This window comes from Chlamydotis macqueenii, chromosome 22 (genome assembly GCF_036417535.1).
Source record: "Chlamydotis macqueenii isolate bChlMac1 chromosome 22, bChlMac1.mat, whole genome shotgun sequence".
In the NCBI taxonomy this organism is placed as follows: domain Eukaryota; kingdom Metazoa; phylum Chordata; class Aves; order Otidiformes; family Otididae; genus Chlamydotis; species Chlamydotis macqueenii.
In genome coordinates, this window is record NC_141577.1 from 451,196 (window position 1) to 475,654 (window position 24,459).

Consider the following 24,459-nt stretch of genomic DNA (forward strand, 5'->3'; position numbering starts at 1 on the left):
GCTAAATCAGGTCAGTTAAAAAGGCAAAAAAAATATTTTTTTTTTTTTTATCTGCAAGAAAATGTTTATTCTTTGTAAACCCCACAGAAAAAAAAAGAATGCAGCCAAGACCAAGTAGTGAACGAAAATTGTGCCAAAACAGGCAGCAAAATGGGGGAACCTCAACACAAAAAGTCAGTGACAATATTTCATGTTTTGCACAAAGATGAAAAACCTATGACATTTCTGAGTAACATTTTTATGGTGACAATACACAAGATGATTCAAAAATGCAAATGACAGCAACATGCACACCTGGCTAAAGCTGAAGTTTTACCCCAAAAGAATATCTGTGATAAAAATGATGAAACTTCAATACTTCTATTGACTTGCCTGTCCTACTTAATTTTTTTTTAATGAGGCATACATGCCAATTAACATGAAACTTTTTAAAAAAAAATATTTTCTTTTAAGAAGAACTTTGTCTTTCAGAGTCCACTGCATGTTTGCAAAATCATAACGTTGGGTTTGTAATACTGCTAGTTTCCAATACAATTTTGCTTCCCACCCCTCCAATCCTCACCCTCAAAAAATCTGAAACACTTCAGAAGTTGCCAGTGCAAACACTTTCTATCAATGTATAACATACATTTTAACGTAAACCTTTGTGCAATTTATGAGTTTTCTTTAAAACTCCTTTAAAACTCCTTGGCACAACAGGTGAAAAACATTCAGCTCCATTTAAAGTGTCAAACACAAGGTGATTATAAAGTGTAAATCACAGTTGAATAAAATAAAAAAAAACCCCAGAACTGCAGCTTTTATTAGCCAGCTTTACAGTCTCTTGTATACAGTACATTGCACAGTTCCGCCTTCACAATAACGCTTCCTGTAGTCATATTGCACCTTCCACGATGCAGTATAATCAAGGCAAGTTACAGAACACTGCTGAGTTTATATCAAAATAAACAGAAGATGTAACCTTGGTTTATAATGAACATCCAAATTACCATGTACAATTTGCAGTAGACTCTGTAATGAGCTTGATATATAAAGCTAGATGACAGTGAAGGGGGAAAAAATAGTTTAAACTATCAAGTTTCCTCTTGAAATGTCTTTTCCCAAGGCACTGTGAACAAGACTGTTAGCAATTCTCAATGACTAAAAACACCAATGGGAATATAAATATTTCACACAACAACCACTGTCACATCATCATCTATTCTCTTATTCTTTCCCTTAAACAACGCCCTTGAAATTTGTTTGGTCCTTTGAGGGGTAATCAAATTATCTTCTGCAACATCACATATTTGTATTTAATACATCTATAAATCAAAGCTTTGTTAGATTATTTAACCCTTTCACTGTAAAAACAAAAGGTTTTTCCTCGCTATTTCTCAATGAATCTGTGAATTCAACTTGATTATTAAAAAAAAAAAAAGAAAAGAAAGGGTTCAAAATCAGGCAAAGCCCTGTATTTTTCAAGAGGAAACCATGCAAGAGTACATAAAAAGGCAGAATTGGCTACTTGAAAACCAAGAATTGTTTTTAATGCATTGGCCAAGGAAAATAAATTGCAAAGTTCTGTGAGGTTTTCTAAAAATTTACAAGAAAAACTGATGGGCAGTTCTAGTCAATCCAGATGTTCTTTTATCCTGTTTTAAATGACAACAAATACAGTCTCACACAATACAATTTCATCTTGACTGCAAGAGACACTCCTGTGTGATGCCTTCAGCATGACAAAATTACTGGGCAAAAAGAAAATTGGCATTCATTTCTTCAAGGGCTGATAAACAGAAGCATTGGGATCAAGTCCAGAAGGGCTGGTCTCCACAAATTTGGAAGAGTAATGTGGGGAAACAGGACTCAGAGTGCTGGTGGCTGCAGTGTATGTTATGCTGGGCATTACTGCCATAACTTCTGCAATCTTCTGTTTTAGGTCCTTGATTTCCTGATCTTTTTGAATGATTTGCCCTGAAAACAGCAAATAACATCACTTAGAACCAGCAGCATGTTTTCACTTCCCACAAACTGTTCAACGATAAGAGTTGTTAAAGAAAAACACCCAGAAGACATTCAGCGCTCTAATATGCCACCGGAAGAAGCACAACTTGGGTAACTCCTGGTTTGCGTTGACAAACGAATCTCCAGTTACCTCTAGTTACCACGTAACACAACTAGACATAGCACTGCCATTAGATTTTGCATTGTTTCGATTCACAGCTGCACCATACCAGAAGATTATTTCTATAACTCAACCTTTTTCTGCACTTTTCCTTTCACATTTCACAAGCACCTCATAGGAGCACAAGTGTTTGCTTATCAGATGTGTTGCTTGCTTATTTTCAAAACTGTTCTGTCCTCACCATTTTTCTGAGCTCCCTTTGTGCACACTCACAAGATCACTACAGCAATTTATGAAACTATGTAGAGAGAAACACCAATGAAACAAAAAAATTTCTCACTCTCATAAAGTTTTCCTGCAACCAAACAAACTTTTGCAAGGAAATTAAACACGGAGGAAATCAAAAGGTTATTTAATGTCGCTTCATGGTTTCCCAGGTGAACAAGGGCAGGCTGGGCAGGGGTTTCTGCCGGCTTCATGCTCCCTCTGGTGGCTGCAACAGCACGGACACAAGCGTTCACGCCTACCTCACCGGTGCGAAGCTTAAAACAGGTTGGGTTATTTCCCCCACCGGACATTTAGGTTGTATTTACTTCACAAGTATCAAAATATTATTAGGATTCAAGGACAGGGGCTTAATGGATAGCAACTATTATTTTATCTTTTAACTCTTTAAAATAAGTTTGAGCTTTAAGGTAAATGGTTTCTAAAAATGTAGGAAATAATAATAAATTAACTTAAATGCCCATCCTGATGTTTACTGTTTTCAGTTCAATAGCTTAGGGAAATTAGGTGACCTGATCAGCTGGATTGCTTAGGCTCACATTCACGAAGCTGTGAAAGACAAAAACCCACTGGAAGGTGAAATGCTGCATGGAGACTGTAGCCCATGTCTAACTAAAAAGGTAGGCTGTTCTTTCTGTCATATTTTCAGTCTCTCGGTCACGTGTTGAATTAAACTATCCCATATTACCTTGGGCTATCTCAAGCTGCCGTTTTGCATCTCCTAATGCAGAGAACAGATCAAGCTTGATTCTTGTCTCTGCACTCAGGCTGTTCTCTAAGTGCTGTGTTTTATCCTGCATGGCTGAAAGTGCTGACATTAACACCTCCGTATCCTTCTCATTTTCCTTGTACTTCCGCAGTTCCTGTAGGAGTAATTAGGACAAATGTCATTCTTATCGACTTTACACATGAGATAAACTGAGAAGTCTTTCTCTTCCCCACAGCACACCACTGGGCCTGGTATTAATACAGTAAAATTAAAATGATGGTTAATTAAGGACACTGTAATATTACCTCCAGTAATTATACACAACCATCATACAAGTGATTAAAGCCATATTGTACAATGCATAATTACAGCGCAGTGAGCAAGAACCATTTACTCTGCTTCTCAGCCCTCTACCAGCCGTATCGCGACCCTCCACCCAGAAATCCTCCTCAGCACTTCCCAGTGCCAGCTAAGCAGCCGCACAGTCCTCTTAGCCAGGCTGTGGAATATGAAAACACTTCCCACAAGCAAAATGGCTAGAATGGGGACTGACATCTCACTAGACAGTTTAAAGTGATATTAAATGAGCATTTCAAGCTATTTCAATTGGCTGATGAGAGGGATTTCTTTATCTCACAATACCTCCTTGCGTTGGACCTAACTGTGCTGCAAATTCAGAAATTCAGAAAAGGCAAGGAGCAGCAAGTATTCTGCACGTAAGAGACATGCACCTCATGGCTGGGATGTATGCATTAATATTTTGACTAAGAAAAAAAGAAATAGTATATAAAAAAATAGTTCTATACTTTCAAATGAAGGAACAATAATACAATGGGGGAAATATTAATGTCTGTAACAAAAACCTTCTCTAAGAGTTTGAAGATGGTAATAAAATTAAAAAGCTAGATTATAGCCAGTTTTAATTATTTGGAAGCCATGCTTATATTCTCCATGGGTAAACCACACTTGTTTTCAAGGTTTTTGTAAACTCAGGAACAAGGCTGCATGTGTTATTTGGAAACAAGTTCACAATAACACCAGGTGGATTTTGAAGAGTGTCTAAAAAAACCACAAGACATTAAAAACACATGTTCATGCAAATTGTCAGTTGACAGTCCGAGTACATCTTTAGGAACAGACATTTTAAAGGAATAAGGTCAACTTCAACTCACACATTTGAGCTCTTAAACTCTAACATGCCAGACAATGTGTCTGCTACAAGTCTACCACAATGTAGTTTCAATATTCAAGCACTTTCAAAAAAAGGTCTGGCCAGTGATTAAAATTGCATTGAGTATGCAATCTTACTTACTAGCAGTCAAGTTTATAATGATACAGACTGGCAATAAGCTCCTCACATTAGACAAAAAATGTTGTTGAAGGGATTATATTCTCAGTCTACTCAGACCATTGGTTGAGGGAAAAAAGTTCTAATAACTTAAATAATTGAATCGTGTGGAGCTGAGACTATTAACCTTTCTCATACCCACATTCTTACAAAGCCTGATGCAAGACATGCAAGACATCTGAAGAGCATAATTCTTGGAGGTGTGGATTGCCTCTTATGTAGATCCACCAGTTTCAGAGGGCTGAAAGCACTCCCTGTGATGCTGATCTAAGCCCTTGGCACTTTGTCATTACCTGAACTTTCATTTCTAGTTCTCGTATCTGATCTTCTTTCAGCTTTATGTCAATTGTTAGCTTCTTGCACTCTGTCTCCAGCTCTCTGATACGATTTCGTAAAGTTTCAGTACATTCTCCTCTGCAGAAAAAGCATTAAAAGACAAGATGGTGAAATAAGAATGAGACTGTCAACCCTAAGCTGTTTACAACATGAAAATTAATATAAATATTGAAAGATAAAAAAAGGAAGCTAACTTTGTTCTTCTCAGGAAGAGAATTTCCCTTACAGCAACAATGCAAAAAGTTACCCAATGTTATGCTTCAAGTATTAGGAAATTTAGAATATTTATGAAATATGGAGAATAGAAGAGTAGAAATAATTTTTAGTCATTTGGAGCACTGCAGATCAAAGTAAACCACACTACTGCCATTTTTTCATCTTGAAAAACTTCCCATTTATACACCTGTTACTACTGGAACACCACTCTGCTGAGCACCGGTAGTCACTGGCCAGAGGAGAAAACTTTCAAGATGTGAGATCAGGAGAGTATTCTGGCCAATGTCATTGCATAAATCCTTGATTCACAGTCCCCACATGAAAGGGGATGTTCCTTTTTTTAAAGCAGACTGACCCACCCAGGGTACAACATCTCTCTGTTACGACAACCAAGGTACAGCAGATAATTTAGAGCATATTCATCCTTTACACCCAGTAAATGTAACATATATGAGTACTGAGACTCAGCTCCATGGAAGGAGATCTCCCAGTCCTCCCACTGCCTTACCACAAATAAACCTCTTAACACAAATAGAGCTTTTGAATAAAAAACCAATAAATCCAATACAGACTACTGCTTTATGTAGAGAAGAGTGAAAAATGCCTCCCCAAATCCCCCCAAAACACATCTCAGTAGCAACAGCTACATTTCAGTACTTTTCTGGAGCTGAGCTTGCTTCTGGGGTAGAAGAAAGTACCTTGTAGCAGCAGCAAATGCAACAGCACGTGCAGCAGTTGCTTCTTCCAACTTCTTTCTTTTCTTTTCTTCCATTAATTGTTTTTCTACAAAGGCTCGTGCCTCCTGCTCTGCCTTTAGTTTCTTCTCCAACTGGCTGATCATTTGTTTGTCTTTTTGTTTCATTTGTACAGCATTGTGCAATCTGAAAGGTAACAGGTATAGGATTTAATGGAGGATTTTACTTACTAAAAATAATTGCCATCAATGGTCCCAAATGAGTCTTGCTGGATTTGCAGACAAGTGCCTCAGATTTTGTAGAATCTTTACATAGTACTTCCCCTTTACCAGATCACAGCCATCAGCAACTGATTTACACAGCTATGTAGAAACACGTACTTGTTCTGAAGCAGTTCGTTTTCTTGACGGAGCTGCCCGATTTCAGATCGAATTCCCCGCTCTGTGTTAGTCAGAGAACTGATCTGACTACGTAGCTCCTGTTCGATCTGCCTGCTTGCTTGCAGGTCAGCCTTTAACTTTTTAATATCTTGTTCCAACCTAAGAAAAACAATTTTAAAAGACAGTTTCAACTTTATTTCCCCATTACCCAAAGGTTCAAGCACATTATATAAAAATAAGCAGAGTAATCACCATACCATCTGCCACCCTCCCAAACCCTTGAGTCTTAAAAAACTGAACTCTCAGAAATGATGTCTATCCTTGCTAAATAAGAGTAACTTTTTCTGTAACTATACATAGATAGCTCTATGTATAGCTACACACACACTTCATAACCTCCCCCAGGAATTTTGTTTTCCTCCAGTTGTAAAACAAGTCCCATGGAATTACATTTCTCCTCTTCAAGCAGAAGTGAAATGGGTAAGCCTGAGAAGTTGTAAACAAGGACAGCTGCACATATGAACGAATTTTACTTTTCTCAACAAATTATGAGTTTCATTTGATAGTTTTAGCTGAGCTATGGAGCATACTGCTGAATTCTCACCTAAATGTTTGGGTTTTTTTTTTCCTTCCCCTGAAGTACATGATGTGCATGTTGACTAGAGTGCGTGTTAAGTCATCCACAGTTCAAGAGTCAGTAAATTTACTTTTAATTGCTCCTGACCAGACACCATCTGCTACACACTTAACTGTAGCTTTAGAAAAGTTCTTGAAGACTCATGCAAGCTTATTAATTAAAATATTTACCAAAAAAATTGGTTAAACAAACCACAAGTTTCTAAAAAGAGGTCTCTAGCTTGCCTTAACTTTTTCCCCACATTTTCAAAAGATTACCGATTCTTAGAATAAAACACATCACAGGTGAATAATCAACCATTTTTATGAGCACTGTGTTGCATACTTATTTAAAGCAAATATGCTTCTCAAGTCGTTCACACATAATCCTCATTTGCTCAATCAGTCATTGATTTAAAAGTTTTTAAATGTACATAAAGAAGATATTTTTATTTCCTAAAGTTCCATACAGAATTAGTAGCAGTCGAACATTAAGACTTGAGGAAAAATAGTCACAAAAGCCAAAACGAACTGCCTTTATTGATATTCACTAGTGCAGGTGAATGCTTACAGCTTTGTGTCCTCATAAAGAAAACACTTAGATCTTTTGGGCTTCAGTGCAGGAAAATCTCAACCTAAAATGCTAGTCAGAGATGTAATGATACGAGGCGTAAGAACACCCTGTGTGAATGAATCAAGAGGTTAAACGTGGAATCATCAAACTTAAGGAAATTCATAAAAGTACATCTGTAAAGGCTGAAACTGCAAAGAGGTGTACTGGGTGAATTAACAGCAAGAAACAGCCTATAAAGCAGTGTGGTCTGTAATACGCTCATAACACAAACGCTCCGATCTCACTTTCTACAGCTGTCCTAAGCTGTCTTTCTAGTTACACCTGAACTGCCCTACTAGGAAGATGAATTCATTTTAATATAGTATAAATTGTGGTCAAGTATACCTTTAAAAATGAAAAAAAAATCCCAAAACACAAGAAAACAAACTTAGTAGGGAAATACTAACGGTACAAAGCAAACACTCATTTCATATTGAAGACCACAAATCATTTCAACATCTTGTACTCTATTGTAGGATGAAAAGAATTTGCAGGTCTAACCAAATATTCATTCAACCACAGAACCATAATAGCACACGAACCAAAAATGGAACACTCATCAGCAGACATTATGAGGTATGCATTTTCATAGTGTTTACTATGTTAAGTGATAGAGCTGGACAATCGTCGGGTGTTCAATTTCATCTTCAATAAGCAGTAACTGAGCATTAATAGAAGGAGCAAAATTATTAATTGAAGAGAGTAAGATGTCGTAGAAAGCATTAACAGACTTGTCTGCCAACAGCTGACTGGTTGTAATATAGGTTTCATAAAGAGGTGAAAAAATGGTTGGTAGGACAACGTGCAGAAATGCATATAAATCACACACATTTCATATTCAGAGGTATCCATAAATAATTTCAACACACATCTCAACAATAAAGTGTTAACAGTGAAATAAGACAGCTGTAAATAGCCTTTTCCCTACAACTAGGACTATGTCAAACTTATCAAATAAGATATACCAGGATTTATTTGGGGTATCTAGTATTCTAGGAAAAGAAGCACTGATCAGGCAAAGGCTGAATAAATCAGAGGTGCTGGCACAGGACAAGCTGATTTGTATTTCTGGCAGAGTACTGACATTAGTTCAAACTTCTTAAGCCATCTGGTTCATGGCATTCCTGCCGGTTTCAGTGAGGCCTCTGTACCGGCAGCGCTCGTGGGGCTGGTCCAGACTCTGCTGTAAAGAAAGACGAAACCTGCGTGATCTGTAGAGTGCGCGCAAACGTGACCAGGAGGAGACACACGAGGCTGCAAGCCACAGCCTTCATTTTCACTCAGCCTAAGTGAAAGTGTCCAAGCAGAACGACATACATAAAATTTGTGAGAATCAGGATCAGGGAGTGATCACACTCATGATACACCACTCAAATCCTGCCTGAACACAGAGCCAAAGCCTCACCGATGTCCCTTCTGCCTTAACTTTTCAAGCATGCTCCAAGTGCCAAATATTTTTCTTTTCACTCTGAAGGACCACAGGGGACTTGGGGTAATTTTTACAGGAAATTGAGACCGACTTGCCATTCATTATGGCTTTCACTGTAAATCACAAAAGTCAGGATTAAACTCCACAAGAAATGACCAAATTCTAGGTGCTTCCATTGCTTATGAAAAACCAGTAGCCACACCGCTAAAACACATCCAACGCAGAGCACGTACTGGCAGAATGTTACTGCCTATGAGCAGCTGGTGTCGTTCACCTGTAACCCTTCATTCACCACGCTGCAGGGAGGAGTTTCTTTTTCTTAGAAACTGCTAGCAGGTGCAAAGTGGGAACTATATACCTGTCTGTCCATTAAAACTCAAAGACCGTCTGATTTACTGGCCACCACAAGTGAGCTCACAGTAGGCTCAGGAGTGCAAGCGTGGCAACTGAACCGCTTCGACTTACTCCAACCAAAGGATTCCAGTACTTCTACACATCTGAATTTTTCAGACCACCATGCAGTTAAGAGTTTTTATTCTGTTATGAAACAATCGCTCCTGTCAGTACAGATGACCTAACTTAAACCGTCGAAAGACGGAATAACGCATGTAAAACGTGACCAATCTGCACGTAGTGAGTGACCAGCTACTGCAGTGTAATTCCAAAGCAGCAGAAGAGAATTAGTAGAGAAAATTAATCTCTTTCAAATCAATGGAGACAAAACCATTGGAAATTTATCTGCTGATGGACTTGTTTAGAAAGCAGTTTTAAAGTAAGATTTTACCAGATTTTAATTACACCTTTTCATTATGCTATAGTTTTTGCTATAGCTTTAAACACCAGAGCAAATGTTTTCTGCAAGTTATAGAGCAAATAAATGCTCCTTACCATCTAAAATGAGTTAGGAAGCTATTAGCCCATCATAATGCAAGGACCAAATATTTCCTATATGGTTTCTCTCCCAGACCTGCCACAATCAGCTAGAGACATGACTTCATTAAAAAAAAAAAAAAAAGACACGAAGTTCGTTTCCCCTCAAAACCTACTCCTTGCACTCTCTAGTGTGTAACCATGTTCTTAGCCATCTTATAAAGTCCAGTCCCTCCTGCGGCACGTCAAAGCTCTTCTCTGTGTACAGACAGAGGTCATCCATCATTTACACAGACATACACGGAGACTAAAAACACCCTTTCTGTTGCCCCGTTTCTAAAATGAAAGCACATCATCAAGGTAGACCAATACAATGTCATAAAAGAAAGCTTCGCTGCTATGAGCCCAGACTAGCGCGTGGAGTTCTCCCTCCTCCCCTCTGTAACAGTTCGCACTCCGGTTGCAATGATAAATGACCCAATAAGACAGCACTTTTAAGAAGTTATTACTTTTTCTACCATTTCATTTTCTGCTTAAGTCTCTTATTTCCATGCTTATTGGAAAAGTTATTTACAAAGAGGAGTGAAGAAAACTTGAGTTCTAGAAGATACTTTTCTCTATTGCTGCACAAACTACAAGTCACTTTGACACACAATTATTTTTAAAATAAGGGATTTAGTTGCAGATTATTACATTGTGCTGTTTATACAACCAAGGCCAATTTGTTTTGCTTTGTCATTACTATGAATGCAGATTTACCCGTTTTCTTTTTTCAGCACTACCACATATCATCCCTGATCTCACTGATGAAGAGAATTTATCTGTAATCACCTCCAAGACTGAGTATTTTTCCAAGTGCTTCTGGGAAGATCGACGGATCAACTGAAAGGCAACTCAGTTCAGCTTAACTCTCCTAAGCATTGATAACTGGTGAATAACGTGGCCTTGTTGCTTATCTTGCTCAGTTAATGCAAATCCACAACCACCTGGCAATTGCACACAAATTAAACATAATTTATATAAAAATTAAAGTTTTAAAAGATGCTTTTCTAAGAGATTCATTTTTTCCCTTGTTCTGTTCTGGCCCAATCTGTTGGCATAAAGCATCTGCTGCAGAGAACCTGATTCTCTGAAGTAGCCAGCGTGGTCGCGCAGCACTGGGGTTCTCCTGCTGTAACTAATATGCTGTTACTAGCAGTTCTTCAGAGCATTTTTCATTACCAAAAAGACAGTAATCCACAGAGAGAAAGCAGAGTTACTTATTTTTCTCCTACACAGAATCGATATAAGCAGCTGGCATTTCAAAAGGTTATTCTGTTCCTGAGCAGTCCAAGCACAATGTTCACAGGGGCTTGAAAATGGTTTACTAGAAGGATGGTCTTTCAGATTTCTAATTTACATTCCCAATTCTTTTGCTTTTCTATTCTGTACTTTCCCTTCCCTCCCATCACATTGCATGGAACACTGACCATCTCCCCCACGGCAGCTGACAGCAGAAAGCCTTCTGGTCTGCTAATGCCACTTTAGGCAGGGGGGATAAGGAAGAAGCTGCAATCACTGTTAGGACATTAACGGTGCCACAGACTATGTACAATAATTAGCATCAAATGGACAGAATTTTACACTAAAACCTTCAAGTCTGTCTCTGCAGGTAACATCACATTTTAGGAAAGCAAAACGAGACGTGGTAGGCCAGCCCTTGCTTCACAAACATTTTTCTTGGTCCAACTGCCAGAAGATGTCACAGTTATCTCTAACAATAATTAGTACATGAGACAGCTTGTTTCAACACCTCATGTGCCAAAGGCAAGACCTCTACGGATACACACATTTTTGCCAAGCTGCACTACCAGGTTTTTTTTTGTGTGTGATTTTTAGTTTTTTGGGGTTTTTTGTTTGTTTGTTTGTTTGGGGTTCTTCCAATTTGGTTTGTTTGGGTTTTTTTTTTGTTGGTTTGGTTTTTTTTTTTAAAGGGTGCAAATAGCTAGAGGCAGGACATGGTTATTACTATGTAATATGCAATAAAATAAAATAAATTCTGCAGCAATTACAGCTTGGACTTGCTTCCATACACTGAGCCCCTAAAGCATGAACAAAACCTGCTGCACCTCAGAAGTAACAGAGAAGCAGTAACGAGAAGTCAAGCCGCTCTGTACCTACTGACAAACAATATTAAGTGTAAAGGGATACCACGCTTATCCCCCTGCTGAATACCAAATGTCTCCCTCCATCAGCCCAATTACCACAGTGCTGGGAAATAAGCAGCTCAGATCGCAGAGATTCGGTTAAGTGCTTGACAAACAAACAGCAGATTTCAGCATCCATCAGAAGCAGATATCCATTTCGATTGTATGAACAAAAAAACCTAAGAGATTACTTTTAAGGCTGATCAGAAGGGACAGACCCTCTTGAATCCCTCTGCTCTAGCTATCAAGATGACAATAACATAATACTCACTGAAATAGCTACAGATGGGGATCAGCAACTTCTCCAGAAAACTAAACACACACACACTAACCATTTACCAGACAGATCAAAAATAAAAACTTACTGTTTCAAATAACAGTAATATATGTATATATAAACTTAAATTAATTAGCAGTACCCTTTCAGATACAAATGTCACAACAAGTATTTAAGAGAAAACATTAACAAGCACACTAGACTGTCTTGTTCTCAAAAAACCCCAATCTTTACTGTCTCCCTGTTAATCCGGAGTCCCTAGCAGTCATAAGGCATACTTTACATTTAATACTTGTTAGTCAGCTCAGAGAAATCATTTGTGAACACAACAGAAAAGCAGCTTGGCTTCGACATCCTGCTGTGAGTCTGCTGGAGATGAGGTTATAAAAAGCATCTTTATTTGGAAGCAGAGCAGATCTGGTCTGAAAGTCAGGCACAAATGCAGGACTTTCACACAGCCCTTTTCAGGGCACAGCACTGATACAGACTAAAAGTTTAAGAACAGGAATGAGTAATACTACTGGAAGTGGAAAAGATTATGAACAAATGCCTTACACTCCAGGGACAGGATAACTGACAAGTTAAAAAAAAAAAAAATTTTAAATTTTAAGTGCATTCCATCCCATCCCATCCAATTTGTCAGGTAAGTTTATGCTTCTGTTGGTGTAGGAGTTACGTACTCAATGTGAATTGAAACAAGATTTTGTGAATGATTTCAGTCATCCACGGCTGTAAAACTCTTGAGCAGCAACACACAGGAGGCTGGTGTTTGAAGCGCTCTTGGCTTGCCTGCACAGGGAAATCAGCGTACAATAAGCAGCTACATGAATTTGTAGCACAACAGACACATCACACCCACACATCACATAGAAACACTCGACAAACAAAAGACTGAAGTAGCTTAATTCACTTTCAGGGCAGAGTAAGGCTACGTTACACAAAGGCATTTTCAGAGTACACTAATTGTGTACTCCGTCCCTACCCAGTGAATTAGAGGAGCTAGAATTCTGTCAGGGCAGTCTCCTTCATTGTATACTCACTTCTGCAACAGAAAACCCCCTTTGGACAATTACAGTGACCCCTTGGTCTAAACTTGCATCTGAGGAACAGCACATAAAAACTGCAAAGTGTGATTTAACACTTAAAACACAAGAGGTTTAAATCTCACTCCTCGTCATAGGTATGTGGGACAGAATTCAATCTGGCAGGTCATTCTACAAAGTGTTTCCCTTCTCTTTTCTCAGGACTTACGAGTGACATTTTGAAATGCAGCAAAGCTGAACTGACCTGTTCTTTTCTTCAGTGAGCAAATAAGCCATGTAAAGAATATAGAGATGCCCATCTGAAACTGTCAAGATACAAATACAGCAGCCACGTACATGCATATTTAGATGCAGCTTTGCTAAAGCCAAAGCCACTTGCATCCCATTAATCTTGGCTGAATTTGATCAGTTTATATTGAGTAGCTGGTTTCTCATTTAGAATCTTAGAATCATAGAATCATAGAATGGTTAGGGTTGGAAGGGACCTTCAAAGGTCATCTAGTCCAACCCCCCCTGCAAGGAGCAGGATTTGCTTCACACAAGTTCTCTACAGACATTAGATATCAACTAATCTGGATATTTAATTGGTAGAGGGATGCCAGTCTGTGGTAGAGTGATTATCAGAGGAGAAAATAATATTTTCATTGAAGTAATTGTATTCACATAGCACAAATCCTCAGAGACAGACCACAGTCTAAAGTCCAATTATCAAAAGGGACCTAAGAAAGCGAACCTGATCTGCCAATTCAGTTAGTCAAGTAGGATTTGTTGGCCAAAGAATGTTCGGCACATGAGAAAAGGAAAAAGGGAGACGTAATCCAGGAATGGTCACAAAGTGCAAAATTGTGCAATAGTTTTCTTCTAGACCTACCTCCATCCCCATTCGCAACAGTTACCCACTACCTCTTTCTTAAGTACTTGATCCGGTAACATACGACACCATTCTATGTCTCAGGACTCATGTGCTGTAAGCACTCAGCTGCATTTCATAAATACATCTTTATTTAAACTTCAGATAAGCATATATAAAGATTGACTTTTGCAATTTTTGTAATTTACAGGGCAGCTAAATTAAATTCCTGCTACCTGTACTTAAACCGCTAAGGCAGCAGGTACACGAACAAGAATCTGAACTTATCACTTTAAGGGGTTACACACTAGCTGACACTTCACATCTATACTTGTGAATTGAAGAGTAAAACAAAGGCAAACATTTCAAGGGGAAAAAACAAACAAACCCCACCAAAACAAAAAACTAAGACAAAACACCTGTTTAGGCTCCATCAAACCCCACTGAATAAAGAACTGATGGACTGGAATGAAGGAAGGATAGGACAGGCTGTTACACAACACTCAGATCAAACTTACCTTACCAGTGCATCTGGTTTGCTTAGCTGGTTATTAGGAATACAATTTTCCATTAAGTCCTTATGTGTGCTTGGGCTCTTGCTAGCACACTTCTGTTTTTTCTCATTTTTAGTAGATGAGGAAGGGATGCTCCCATTAGTTGCACTGTGACTGCGAGGCGAGGAGTTCACAACTCCGCTGACATTTTTGTAATTTTTGGATGAGGCAGTGCATGAGTCCTCTTTTAAGAGGTTTTCTGTACTTCCTACAAGATCATTATTTAATCTTTTACTATTGATATGGTTTTCCATATATTCAATTTCTTGTATTTTAGAGTCTACAGGTTGCAAAATATTGTTATTTATTCCAAGGTTGTGTTTCTTAGCATCCTTGTCCTTTTCTTTCCCTTTTTCTCTATATTCTAGTTCTGGCAACGTTGTGGATATTTTTTTATTGGCTGGAATGCCTCCATTATGCTGCAAAAGTATCGAGGAATCCATATCAGATAATCCTTTGGCTGCTGCAATACCAAAATAAATAAATAAATAAACACACACAAAACCAAACTTAGTTCATTAAATCAATCAATACTGTGACATACAAAGAAAAATCATTAAGTACACATCAATAATTTCTGCAGAAAACCACCATTATTAGAGTATTTAGAAAAGAAAATCAGAAGTCACATGATATTTTACGACTTTTTTCTCATTGCAGGCAGGACACGGTAACCAAGGGATTTAATAATAAATACTAGTGCCTCATAGAGCACTAACTGACTAGATTAATGCAGTTGCTAATAAAGAACTAAACAGAAAGGATATAATTCATTTCTACTGTCATACTAACCACTGCCAAAATAATTTTATTTCTGGCTCCTGTTTCTAAGTTCACTGTACTTTCATCAAAACAACATGGACTAAAGAAGCTCTTCCTTAGCAGGCTTTTAAGAAAAAAACAGTAGATAATAGCAAACATATTAAGTATAACTTGCCTTCCTCTGCCTCCCTTTCTTGCCTTTGTAGCATCTGCTGTTCTGGGGGCAGAGCTTGCTGGAGAAGCTGCATGTAGAACTCATTCTCTTTCTGCACTTCTTTTTGTTTTCTTAAACGCATTTTGTAGCTGACGTAACTTTTAAAGCCAAAGCCCAAAGTCACAACAGGGTAGCCAATACTAAGAAAAAAAGCAACATTATTATTCAAAATGTAACCATAATAGCAAATTAAACAAATTATATAGCTGTGAATACATCTGGATTACAACTTTTCATAGGAAATTATATATAAAACTTTTTTTGCTGTACTACAACAAAGCTACAGTTCAAAAACGTAGGCACCTCTTTATCAAGATAAAATTATGGTTCATTATGGACAGCAATTAACTGTAGCACAGATTAAAGGACTACAACAATGATACTGCACCATGCATAGCAAAGATAGCTTTTAGACAAGCACCAGACCAGGATTTACGCATCTTTTAAGGGTAAAAAAGCCAAATACAGCAGAAGTTCCCAAGTTTTGTTCCTAAAGGGCCATGCAATAATACATAAGACAGTAAACTGGGAGATGTATCAACAACATTCAGCCAGAACAGTGAAAGCAGAAACTGATCCTTAGCCCCATCCCTTTGCACTCAGAAATTAAGAGCAGATCTCTCTTCCACCGCGCTTTAAAGCTAAGACAAAACAATGGTTCTCCGAAATACCACCTCCGCATAGGCCTTGCAATACCTTCTCACCGCAGCACAGGCCAAGAAACAGAGCTGGAGAAGCCACAAGAACAGCTTTGGGGCTACTGCACTTCTCGGGGGGACCAAGGCTGTGAGCCCAAGTGCCATCACCCACACCGAGTACAGCTAGAAGCAAGTCCGGAGGTAAAGCCTCAATAATCAGCTGCCTCTGTTGAGGACGGCCACAACTAAGACATTTTGCAGGCAACAACCAGCCTTTGGAAACTCCTCGTTCAGGAGGCTGGCCTTGAAGATGTAAGCAAAAAACACCTAATCTCTAAACTTGGTTCTTCACTTATCTTACTGACAGATAAGATATGAAGAATTTCACTTCTAGCCAGACTCTGCTGTTCCATTTGTTGATGAGAATGATGTAACAGAACTTCAGAACTGTTTTTTGTATATCATCTTTATCACACAGAATTGACGTATTCAACTGCACCAACACAGAATGCTAACAAATCATCCTAGCCAATTTATTAACAACGATACTTGATCAATGAGCAAACATACTTGTGTAAAAATAAATCTATCTTTGACAAGTATTTTAACAAAGCACAGTGAAGCTGCATTTTAAGCACTAAAGGTGCTTAAAAGTTCCCCCTAGACCAGGGGAAACTCAGATGCAGATGACTATTAACCATTAAGATCTTCTCATTCTTTGCTCAGTAATAGCACTGTGCAAATTGCATTTTAATGTAAGAATCATTTGCGTATGGATCTGACATTATCTCTGCCAATGCTTCTTCTGTAATACCATGTAAAACGAGCTGTACCTACAGTTCTAAAACTCTGACAGGCAAAAACGTTTGCATCCAATTCAGCTGGAGACAGACCTTTCTTGACAGCTTCTAAAGTGCTTTTGTAACCTATTATAGAATTTAATTAGTGTTTAAGGGATTTATTGCACAATGTAGACAATATAAATTAAAATGACAGATGTCTAATTCATTAGAGACTGTATCACAGGGAACTGGACCAAATTATTCCAGGAAAAGCAGGACATATTTTAGATGTAGCCTGATCAATGCATACCACACTAAAAAGCTGCGGAATAAAAGTGCATTTCTTCCAGATATGGATACTCTGCAATTAAGTCTTTTGCCTGAAGTCACTCTTATAACTTCCAAAGAAGTAGTGTAATAAGTAGCGTTTGATTTTTATTTCCTGTCATGATTTTCAACCTGAAGCTTATTTACTTCCTGAAATCAGATGCTCAAGAGAATGCTTCTCATTGGAGGGAAAAAAAGAGGAGTGCTTTGCTACAGAAAAAAAAGGAAGTTTTCCTAATGAGATGTATAAATTATCAGTGAAACTATTCATTATGTAAATGCAAAGTTTGTAAACTGATGACAAGAATTTCAAGAAATGCTAGGAATATCCATGCTACAAATTCCCTACAGCTCATAAGCACTGTATCTTCAGAGATGTTAACGTTTAGCATACGTTCCTCGTGGCATATTTAATGATAGATGTGTCAGGGGAGAACCGAACAGCCAAACTCTAAACCAAAATAAAAAGCCCTGAATATTCATTTCCCTGGTGAAAAAAGGTTGATAAGAAAAGGAGGAAAAAAAACCCCACTTACCAGTGTGCTGCAAATGGACGACAAAGGTCTACATGAAAGTTTTTTAAATCTTTAAATCTAATGGCTGCTTCAATATAAACAAAAAGTATCCAGAGCGATACTGTTGGTAAGCACACACCCCTCTCTGTTGAGAGAAGAGAAAAAGAGATAAACACCTTAGTAACAGCTTACAAGCAGCAAATATTTTAATGTTATTTTTAAAACATTCTAAAAGTCACAGCAAGTTTTCAGACAGATAAATAGGGAATTGTAAGAGGATTTGTTTCAGAATAAAGTACCCTGGACGTCTCTGTTTTAAACCAACTCTAAACTTTTGTTTCTTCATCTTGCTTTATTACTTTTATAAGGCATCAGTGAAAAATAACAGATGCACAGCTAATGGAATAGCTTGGCACAAAACCCAACACAGAAAAGGAACACAAATGGAAGAAACTGCCGAAGATGAGGTAATATTACAGCTTATGATGTCTGAGTCAGAAGTGGTAAGCTTGGACTACTTTTTCACTCCAAGTTAGGTATATCTTAGTAGCAGCAGTGAGCAAATCAGCTGAGAAAACAGGAGTGAGCAAGCACAGTACTGGTTACTCCATACACAGTAATGCAGACAACAGTCTGCGACTCAAAACTCTACACCGGGGAACATTCGGGACGCTTTACTGATTTCTCTTTCCAGCACTACTTGTGAGAATGTAATACAGTAGCCAAGCAAAACCGGGGTCTTAATCCTCTTGGCCAATCAAACACGCATTCACAGTGTTTTTCACCGTGAATGTCCAGAAATCAAGTCCAGTTACATGCCACAAGCTTCTTAAAAATAAACAAAGTTCTTGATTACACACTGACATCAAGATACTGTGTCCGGATTTGGAAACAGGTCTCAAATTTAAAACGAAAAGAGCCATTATTCTGAGGCCCTGATGTTATTGATTGTGGTCTCTACTTCAGTCTCTCTTGAATAGCTGCACTCTGTATAATTAAGAAACCTATAGCAGAAACTGTCAGCTTAAAGGGACTTAACATTTCAGCTAGGTAGACATACCACCTAAAAAGAGCATAACTAAACAACAAAAAAACCAAACCAAAAAAACCCCAAACAAGTTCCCATAAACTTAGGGAATCTTCCTTTTAAATGCTCATCTAAGGTGGCAGTGATTTAAAATATTAAACAAGCTCAATAGCTACAGTTCAAATTGGCCCATCAGGTTTTTCCTTTAGGGTTTCTAAACATCAGCTCTGAAAACAACTTCAGAGAACACTAACATCTTAATATAATCCTAAAAATAACTCCAGATTTTTTACATATTTTAAATTGGGCAGCAACTGGTTCACAGTATCTTCCATTAGCTCCCACATTGCCATTATTATAAATGACTAACTTGTCAGAGAGACGACTGCCTTCACCAGCACGCTGAGAAATGATCCATGCTATCCTGCAACTTCTTGTGATCTGATGGTAAGCCTAACATGAAATATTACAAAAGCCCCAAGTCCCAAGGACTTGGGTAGAAAAAAATTACCTCTAAAGAAAAAAAAAAAAAAAAAAATAAAATTGAAGGTTTATTCCTAAAATTTTCTGATTGGGGAAAGACATATATGTAACCTATGTCAAGTACTAGTGCTCATGCAAACTAAGCCACCTCCTCCCAACTCCAATGCTGCCCCAAAACCCTAGAACCCAAGGATTTATTAAAAAAATTTTTTATTAAAGAAATTTGAACTATGATAATATCCAAAACTAACAGCATACTAATAGAGTAGTAGGAAGAATGTAAGACTTGCACAAACTTTTCATACGTGATCTCTAGTTGTTGAATTGCTGCAAAACTGTTTTCAAGTCAGGAATTTATTTTTTTTTTTCCCTGCTCTGAAATTCCTGTTTATACACCTTTAGTTCCATTGGTCAAGCTTTAATGATTACTGCAAGATGCACCCAGACACGTATCAAGTGCAAATCAGCATATTAACAGAAGTTAAAAAGAAAAAAACAGCAAACAAAAAACCACAATATATAACAAAACCGCATTAAAACGAATGTGGTAACAAACAGAAGAGGGTTTCTGCATGTTACCAAAAGCTGTTAGATATATATTCAAATCAGCAAGTTGTAAATATAGAATAGCGACCTACCTGTGTGCCAGACATACTGTACCCAAACATACGTGCTGGCAGCGAAAAACAGCCATTGTATTGGTATGAAGAGCAGACAGATTATATTTGATGTGAATGCTACACAAACAAAAAATACTGAAAAGGCCTAAAAGAAAGGAGGGGTGGGGGGAAAGAAGAGTGTTTTGGTTTATTCCAGCAAATATTACCAGTTTGTTTACTAAAGGTGCCACTACAATGATTTCAACATAAAAACACTAGTGTTGTTTATAAACAGGGCTAAGAATTGGAGCAGTCTAGCCAAGGAAAGCAGAAATTTAGCCAACTACGAGAGAACGAGTGCAACTTGAGAATTTGTGCCCATCCGCTCTTCCAACAAGTCTCCACACAGCTATATTTATTCCCTGATATTTTGTTTGGAGACTTTCATTTATCATTATTCTATTCTCTTTCTGGAAAAAAAAAACCAACAAACCCAGACAACTAGCAGTGTCATCTACTCTTTGAAAGAGTTGTAAATATCTAAACAGCCAAGGGCTTCATTTTTTTTTTATTTATTTTTTTTTTTTTTTTAAAAAGAAAACCCTGTTATGTGAGGATCTAAACCAATTCACTTACTCAGGAATTCAAACAATATTTTCCTATGGTGAAAATCTGATAGCTATATGTTTCGCTTTCACTTGCCACAGATAAAATAGGCAGTCAGAGAGAAGAGACCTGAGCCGAGTTCAAAATTCCTCCTTTTGGGAAAATGATCATCAGTACCATTAAGTTAGTTTCATTACATGAAATATGGCCTGAAACACTGCAGGATTTCCCTACAGAGGGACAATAATTTTGTGTCATACTTACCAAACCCTGGTATCGGAAGGAATCGTAAACACTCCTGATGAAGAGCCAGAATGGCCACAAATACTCAAATCGGAACTCCAGGACAAAGTCTGCCAACAGTACTAGGGCCCACACTACCAGGAACTTCAGATACAGAAAAGTACTGTTAAAAAAAACAAACAAACAAACAAACAAAACACAAAGAAAAGATAATTTCAGGTCAGTATATCCAGAGAGACTGTTTTTTTTTTTTTTTCCTAATTAAAAGTTCAGGAATAAAAACTACAGACAACTACAACACCGGTAAGGAAACTTCATCCAAAACAATTTGACACAATAGCCAATTTTATTATTATATTAAAATCAGCCCAGGTCTAATGAAGTTAATGGTATTCAACTCATTTGATTTTGAAGCAGCAAAGAAACAGAAGGCTCGCTGCTCCTAAAAGACGTTCAGCAACAATCTTCCTTTAGCTTTGCAGTGTATTTTCACAAAGTGAAGTCTTGCCAACAGGTACGCTGCCACAGTTGAAATGCTTCTCTTCCAGTTTGCACTCCTGTACTTGGAAATTTCTATGTTCCCTCTCCTCAACGCACTACAGATGTTCACTCAAATTCCACATTTAACACAGAAAAACTACACCACCAATAAACTGAGATATATCTTAAGCCTATAACTAAAGCAATTAGGAAGACTGTTTTGATACTGAGTTATCAGTCATATTTGAAAACATCCACATTAAAGTAAATGCATCCATTAAAAAAAAAAACAACCAACCAAAAAAAAAAAAAAACAAACCAAAAAACCAAACACGAAAAACCCCAACCTCACAACAGAAAAATGGAGGCACATGAGACTTGAGAGCAGACAGTCTAACTTCCACTTTTTTAAATAATTTCAAAGACACATTCTCTTACTCTTAGTCCTACATTTTGAACCACTGATGACCCTCTTCTTGGCTACAGAGCTTAAAATATTTTGAGATCATGCTTAACTAACACACACAGGAGCACTTAAGGGATCAGCCCAATCCATTCTGCTAAAAAGGAGAAAGTAAAAACCCTTTTCCCCCAAAACCCAGCATCCACAGATCTAGCACGTTGCTGTAGTTCCCCAAAATGTAACTACCTTGCACTGTAGTGCGTTGTAAGAAAAGTGGGGTTTTAAAAATGTATTTTTATTTTTTTAAATCAAGGGTAGTTTTAGTAACTTATTTTTTCTCCTCTCTCCTACTGCCAACAAAACCAGCAGAACTTTGCCCTGGAATGTTTACTGGTAAGTTGCCAAGAGTTTGCGTGCACAGTGCCAGGTAGGGTCAAGTTTCTGCACTGTTCACGGACATGGGGTTTTTTAGGAAGTCAGTCAGAGCTTCAGAGAAGATACAAAACAAAACTTCTGTGAAAAGTGTTAGGTACCAGTGGAGGTTTGATGCAACTGAACTACTCGTCCAATTGTGACTCATGTTACTTGTCACATGAGGTCAAGTTCCAAACCACCTGAAAACACTTTGATTTCTTGTGAAAGGTTAATTGCACGTGCCTGAAAATGACCCTTACCAACTGTCCTGGCCCTACAGCTTCACCCAGTGGAAGAGTTTTTGCTTAGCTCTTCTCACTGCATGTTATCAGGCTCTCCCCTAAAGATCCAGTTCCAAGGTTTTCACTGTGACTCGACCCCCTGAAAGAAATCGTTCCAGTGGAACTGCCTACATCAATGCTCTCCAGCGTACACCAGTACATGCTTTAAATCAGAACAAAATAGAGACCTCATAGAAAAAATTTTGAAGTCTGACACAAATAAGCAACTATTCCTACATTTAACCCACCTCAGCCTTCCCCATCCTCCTTTTTGAATATTCTCTATCTAGAGCTTAACATAATGGAATTGAAAAAAAATGCAAATAGAAAGGCTACAGGGGGCACTTTAGTAGAAACAAAATTAATGACACACACACTTGGAAAAGTTATGGTACTGCTTTTTTTTTTTTTTGGTTTTTTTTTTTTTCTTCAGTTTTTACAGAATCATTTCTACCCACTGAGTAAAAAACTGCTACTGAAGAATGAAACTGCAGCATAAGCATTAAAAAAAAAAAATCCACAACCAAAACCAACCAACCAAAACTCACCAAAAACCTTAAATGGACACATTTGACCTGGCAGAATATGCTTGCACATGTGCTGTTCCCTGTTTATTTAAAGTTTAAATCTTCAACAGAAACCTGTAAAAAGCAGCTGCCTTCAGAGAATAGTTAGACATAAAAGGTGACAGACATTTGGGCACGCAGTCACCACTGTGCTCATTTTGACCGTGCTGTTGAATTGTGCATGTGCAGCTCTTAAGATTTGAGAAAATATACAAAGACATCACATCCAGGCAATCATTATTCTATCTGTTCAGCCAGAAAAGCAGTATGTTGCGTAGGAATTTTTCCTGGGTTAGAGTTATGGCTATTGTTTGTTTTTCTGACACTGAAATCTGTAAAGGCACCACATTTTTCCTAGCAAACTGGGGCTATCAGAACTGATGGCTTTTCAACTGCTAAGCGCCACTCTAAGTTAAAGCATTTGCTGAAGAAGACTTCTGTAAAACAGCCATGAAAGTGATTTCTAATATTAAATTAATATAAATCCGAAGGCCATGGTGACATTTACCACCTTTAAAAGTGGAACTGTAACAGTACAACATTTCTAATAAGGTTTGCCCAAAAATATTGAAGAGCCTACTTCTCAGTCATCTGAAGGACTGAGAAGGAATTAAGAATTTAACGAGTACAAGACTAAGATGTAAGAAAGTTATTTCCTTTTATAAAAGACTTCATCCACTTACCTTGACCTCAGCCACGAAGTTCACTGCTGTGTAATATATTCTACAAACGTATTCAACTGCATGAGTCCGCATGCATACACAGGCTTACAGAAAACATTCTAAAGGTACTAAACTCCATAAATTGTTTGGGTTTTGGGTTGGTTGGTTTGCTTTTTACATCAGGGAGCCGCCCTCCGCACTAAAGCACGCAGGATTGCAGAGTCAGAGACTGCAGTCCATAACTAAACACTCTACCCCAGCTTTAAAAACTTGATATTGGTAGCAGCGCAAAGACATCAGCTCTCCCCTCAAAACGGGCCGGGTTTACAAACGGTGCTGAGCTTCCAACGCCGCCACAGTTCCACACACAGCTGCGTTACAAGCAGCTCGGGTGTCTTTGCAGCACACTGCAGTCTGCAGATGGCAATGAGTCTTTGTAGGCGGAAGAAAGGAACACAAATCTCTGCTTCCCTTCTTCTATAAAAGTATGCTGCACACCAAGATTTTCTGTTCCTGGCAAGCACACAATTCATCACTTAATTTACAAGTGCTTGGTGAACAGACACCTCTTCAGTGAACACTTACATTAGTGACAGCTGAAAAACATCCAGCAAGAATTAAACCCCAAAGAAAAAGACGCTGACGGACCTCTCGTTTGGACAGGCTAATCACTCTTCTGCTGTTTTGTTTCATAGGACAGACTGTTCAAATACGATTACATGAGTGAAACTAACAAAATTTAGCAATAGCCCTCCTCCTTTTCCCTGCTTTGTGCTAGCCACTTCTATTTCATCCTTGCTCTTCAATCCCTTGATTCCTTCCAGACACCCTTCTTCCCTTCAGCGTGTTTCTATTGTTATCTAGTCTCCATCCCCACTGCGCCTCCCCTCCGACAAGACAGCCGGTGCTCCTTCGGAATCCAGCACCAGCCATTTGGTGTCTGT

General features: G+C 38.1%; 1 protein-coding gene across 1 annotated transcript in view; it reads right to left on the reverse strand.

Annotated features, from left to right (window-relative positions):
- Window positions 1-777: 777 nt before the first annotated feature.
- MACO1 (macoilin 1) overlaps window positions 778-24,459 on the reverse strand; it is a 29,337-nt gene continuing 5,655 nt past the window's right edge. The window contains exons 2-11 of the mRNA XM_086764961.1: window positions 20,731-20,872; window positions 19,900-20,026; window positions 17,773-17,896; window positions 15,451-15,629; window positions 14,478-14,976; window positions 6,077-6,235; window positions 5,700-5,882; window positions 4,743-4,863; window positions 3,081-3,255; window positions 778-1,956 (exon numbers count right to left, since the gene is read on the reverse strand). Coding sequence (XP_086621087.1) covers window positions 1,754-1,956; window positions 3,081-3,255; window positions 4,743-4,863; window positions 5,700-5,882; window positions 6,077-6,235; window positions 14,478-14,976; window positions 15,451-15,629; window positions 17,773-17,896; window positions 19,900-20,026; window positions 20,731-20,872 — 1,912 coding nt within the window. The 3' untranslated portion in view covers window positions 778-1,753. The remainder of the gene's footprint in view (window positions 1,957-3,080; window positions 3,256-4,742; window positions 4,864-5,699; window positions 5,883-6,076; window positions 6,236-14,477; window positions 14,977-15,450; window positions 15,630-17,772; window positions 17,897-19,899; window positions 20,027-20,730; window positions 20,873-24,459) is intronic.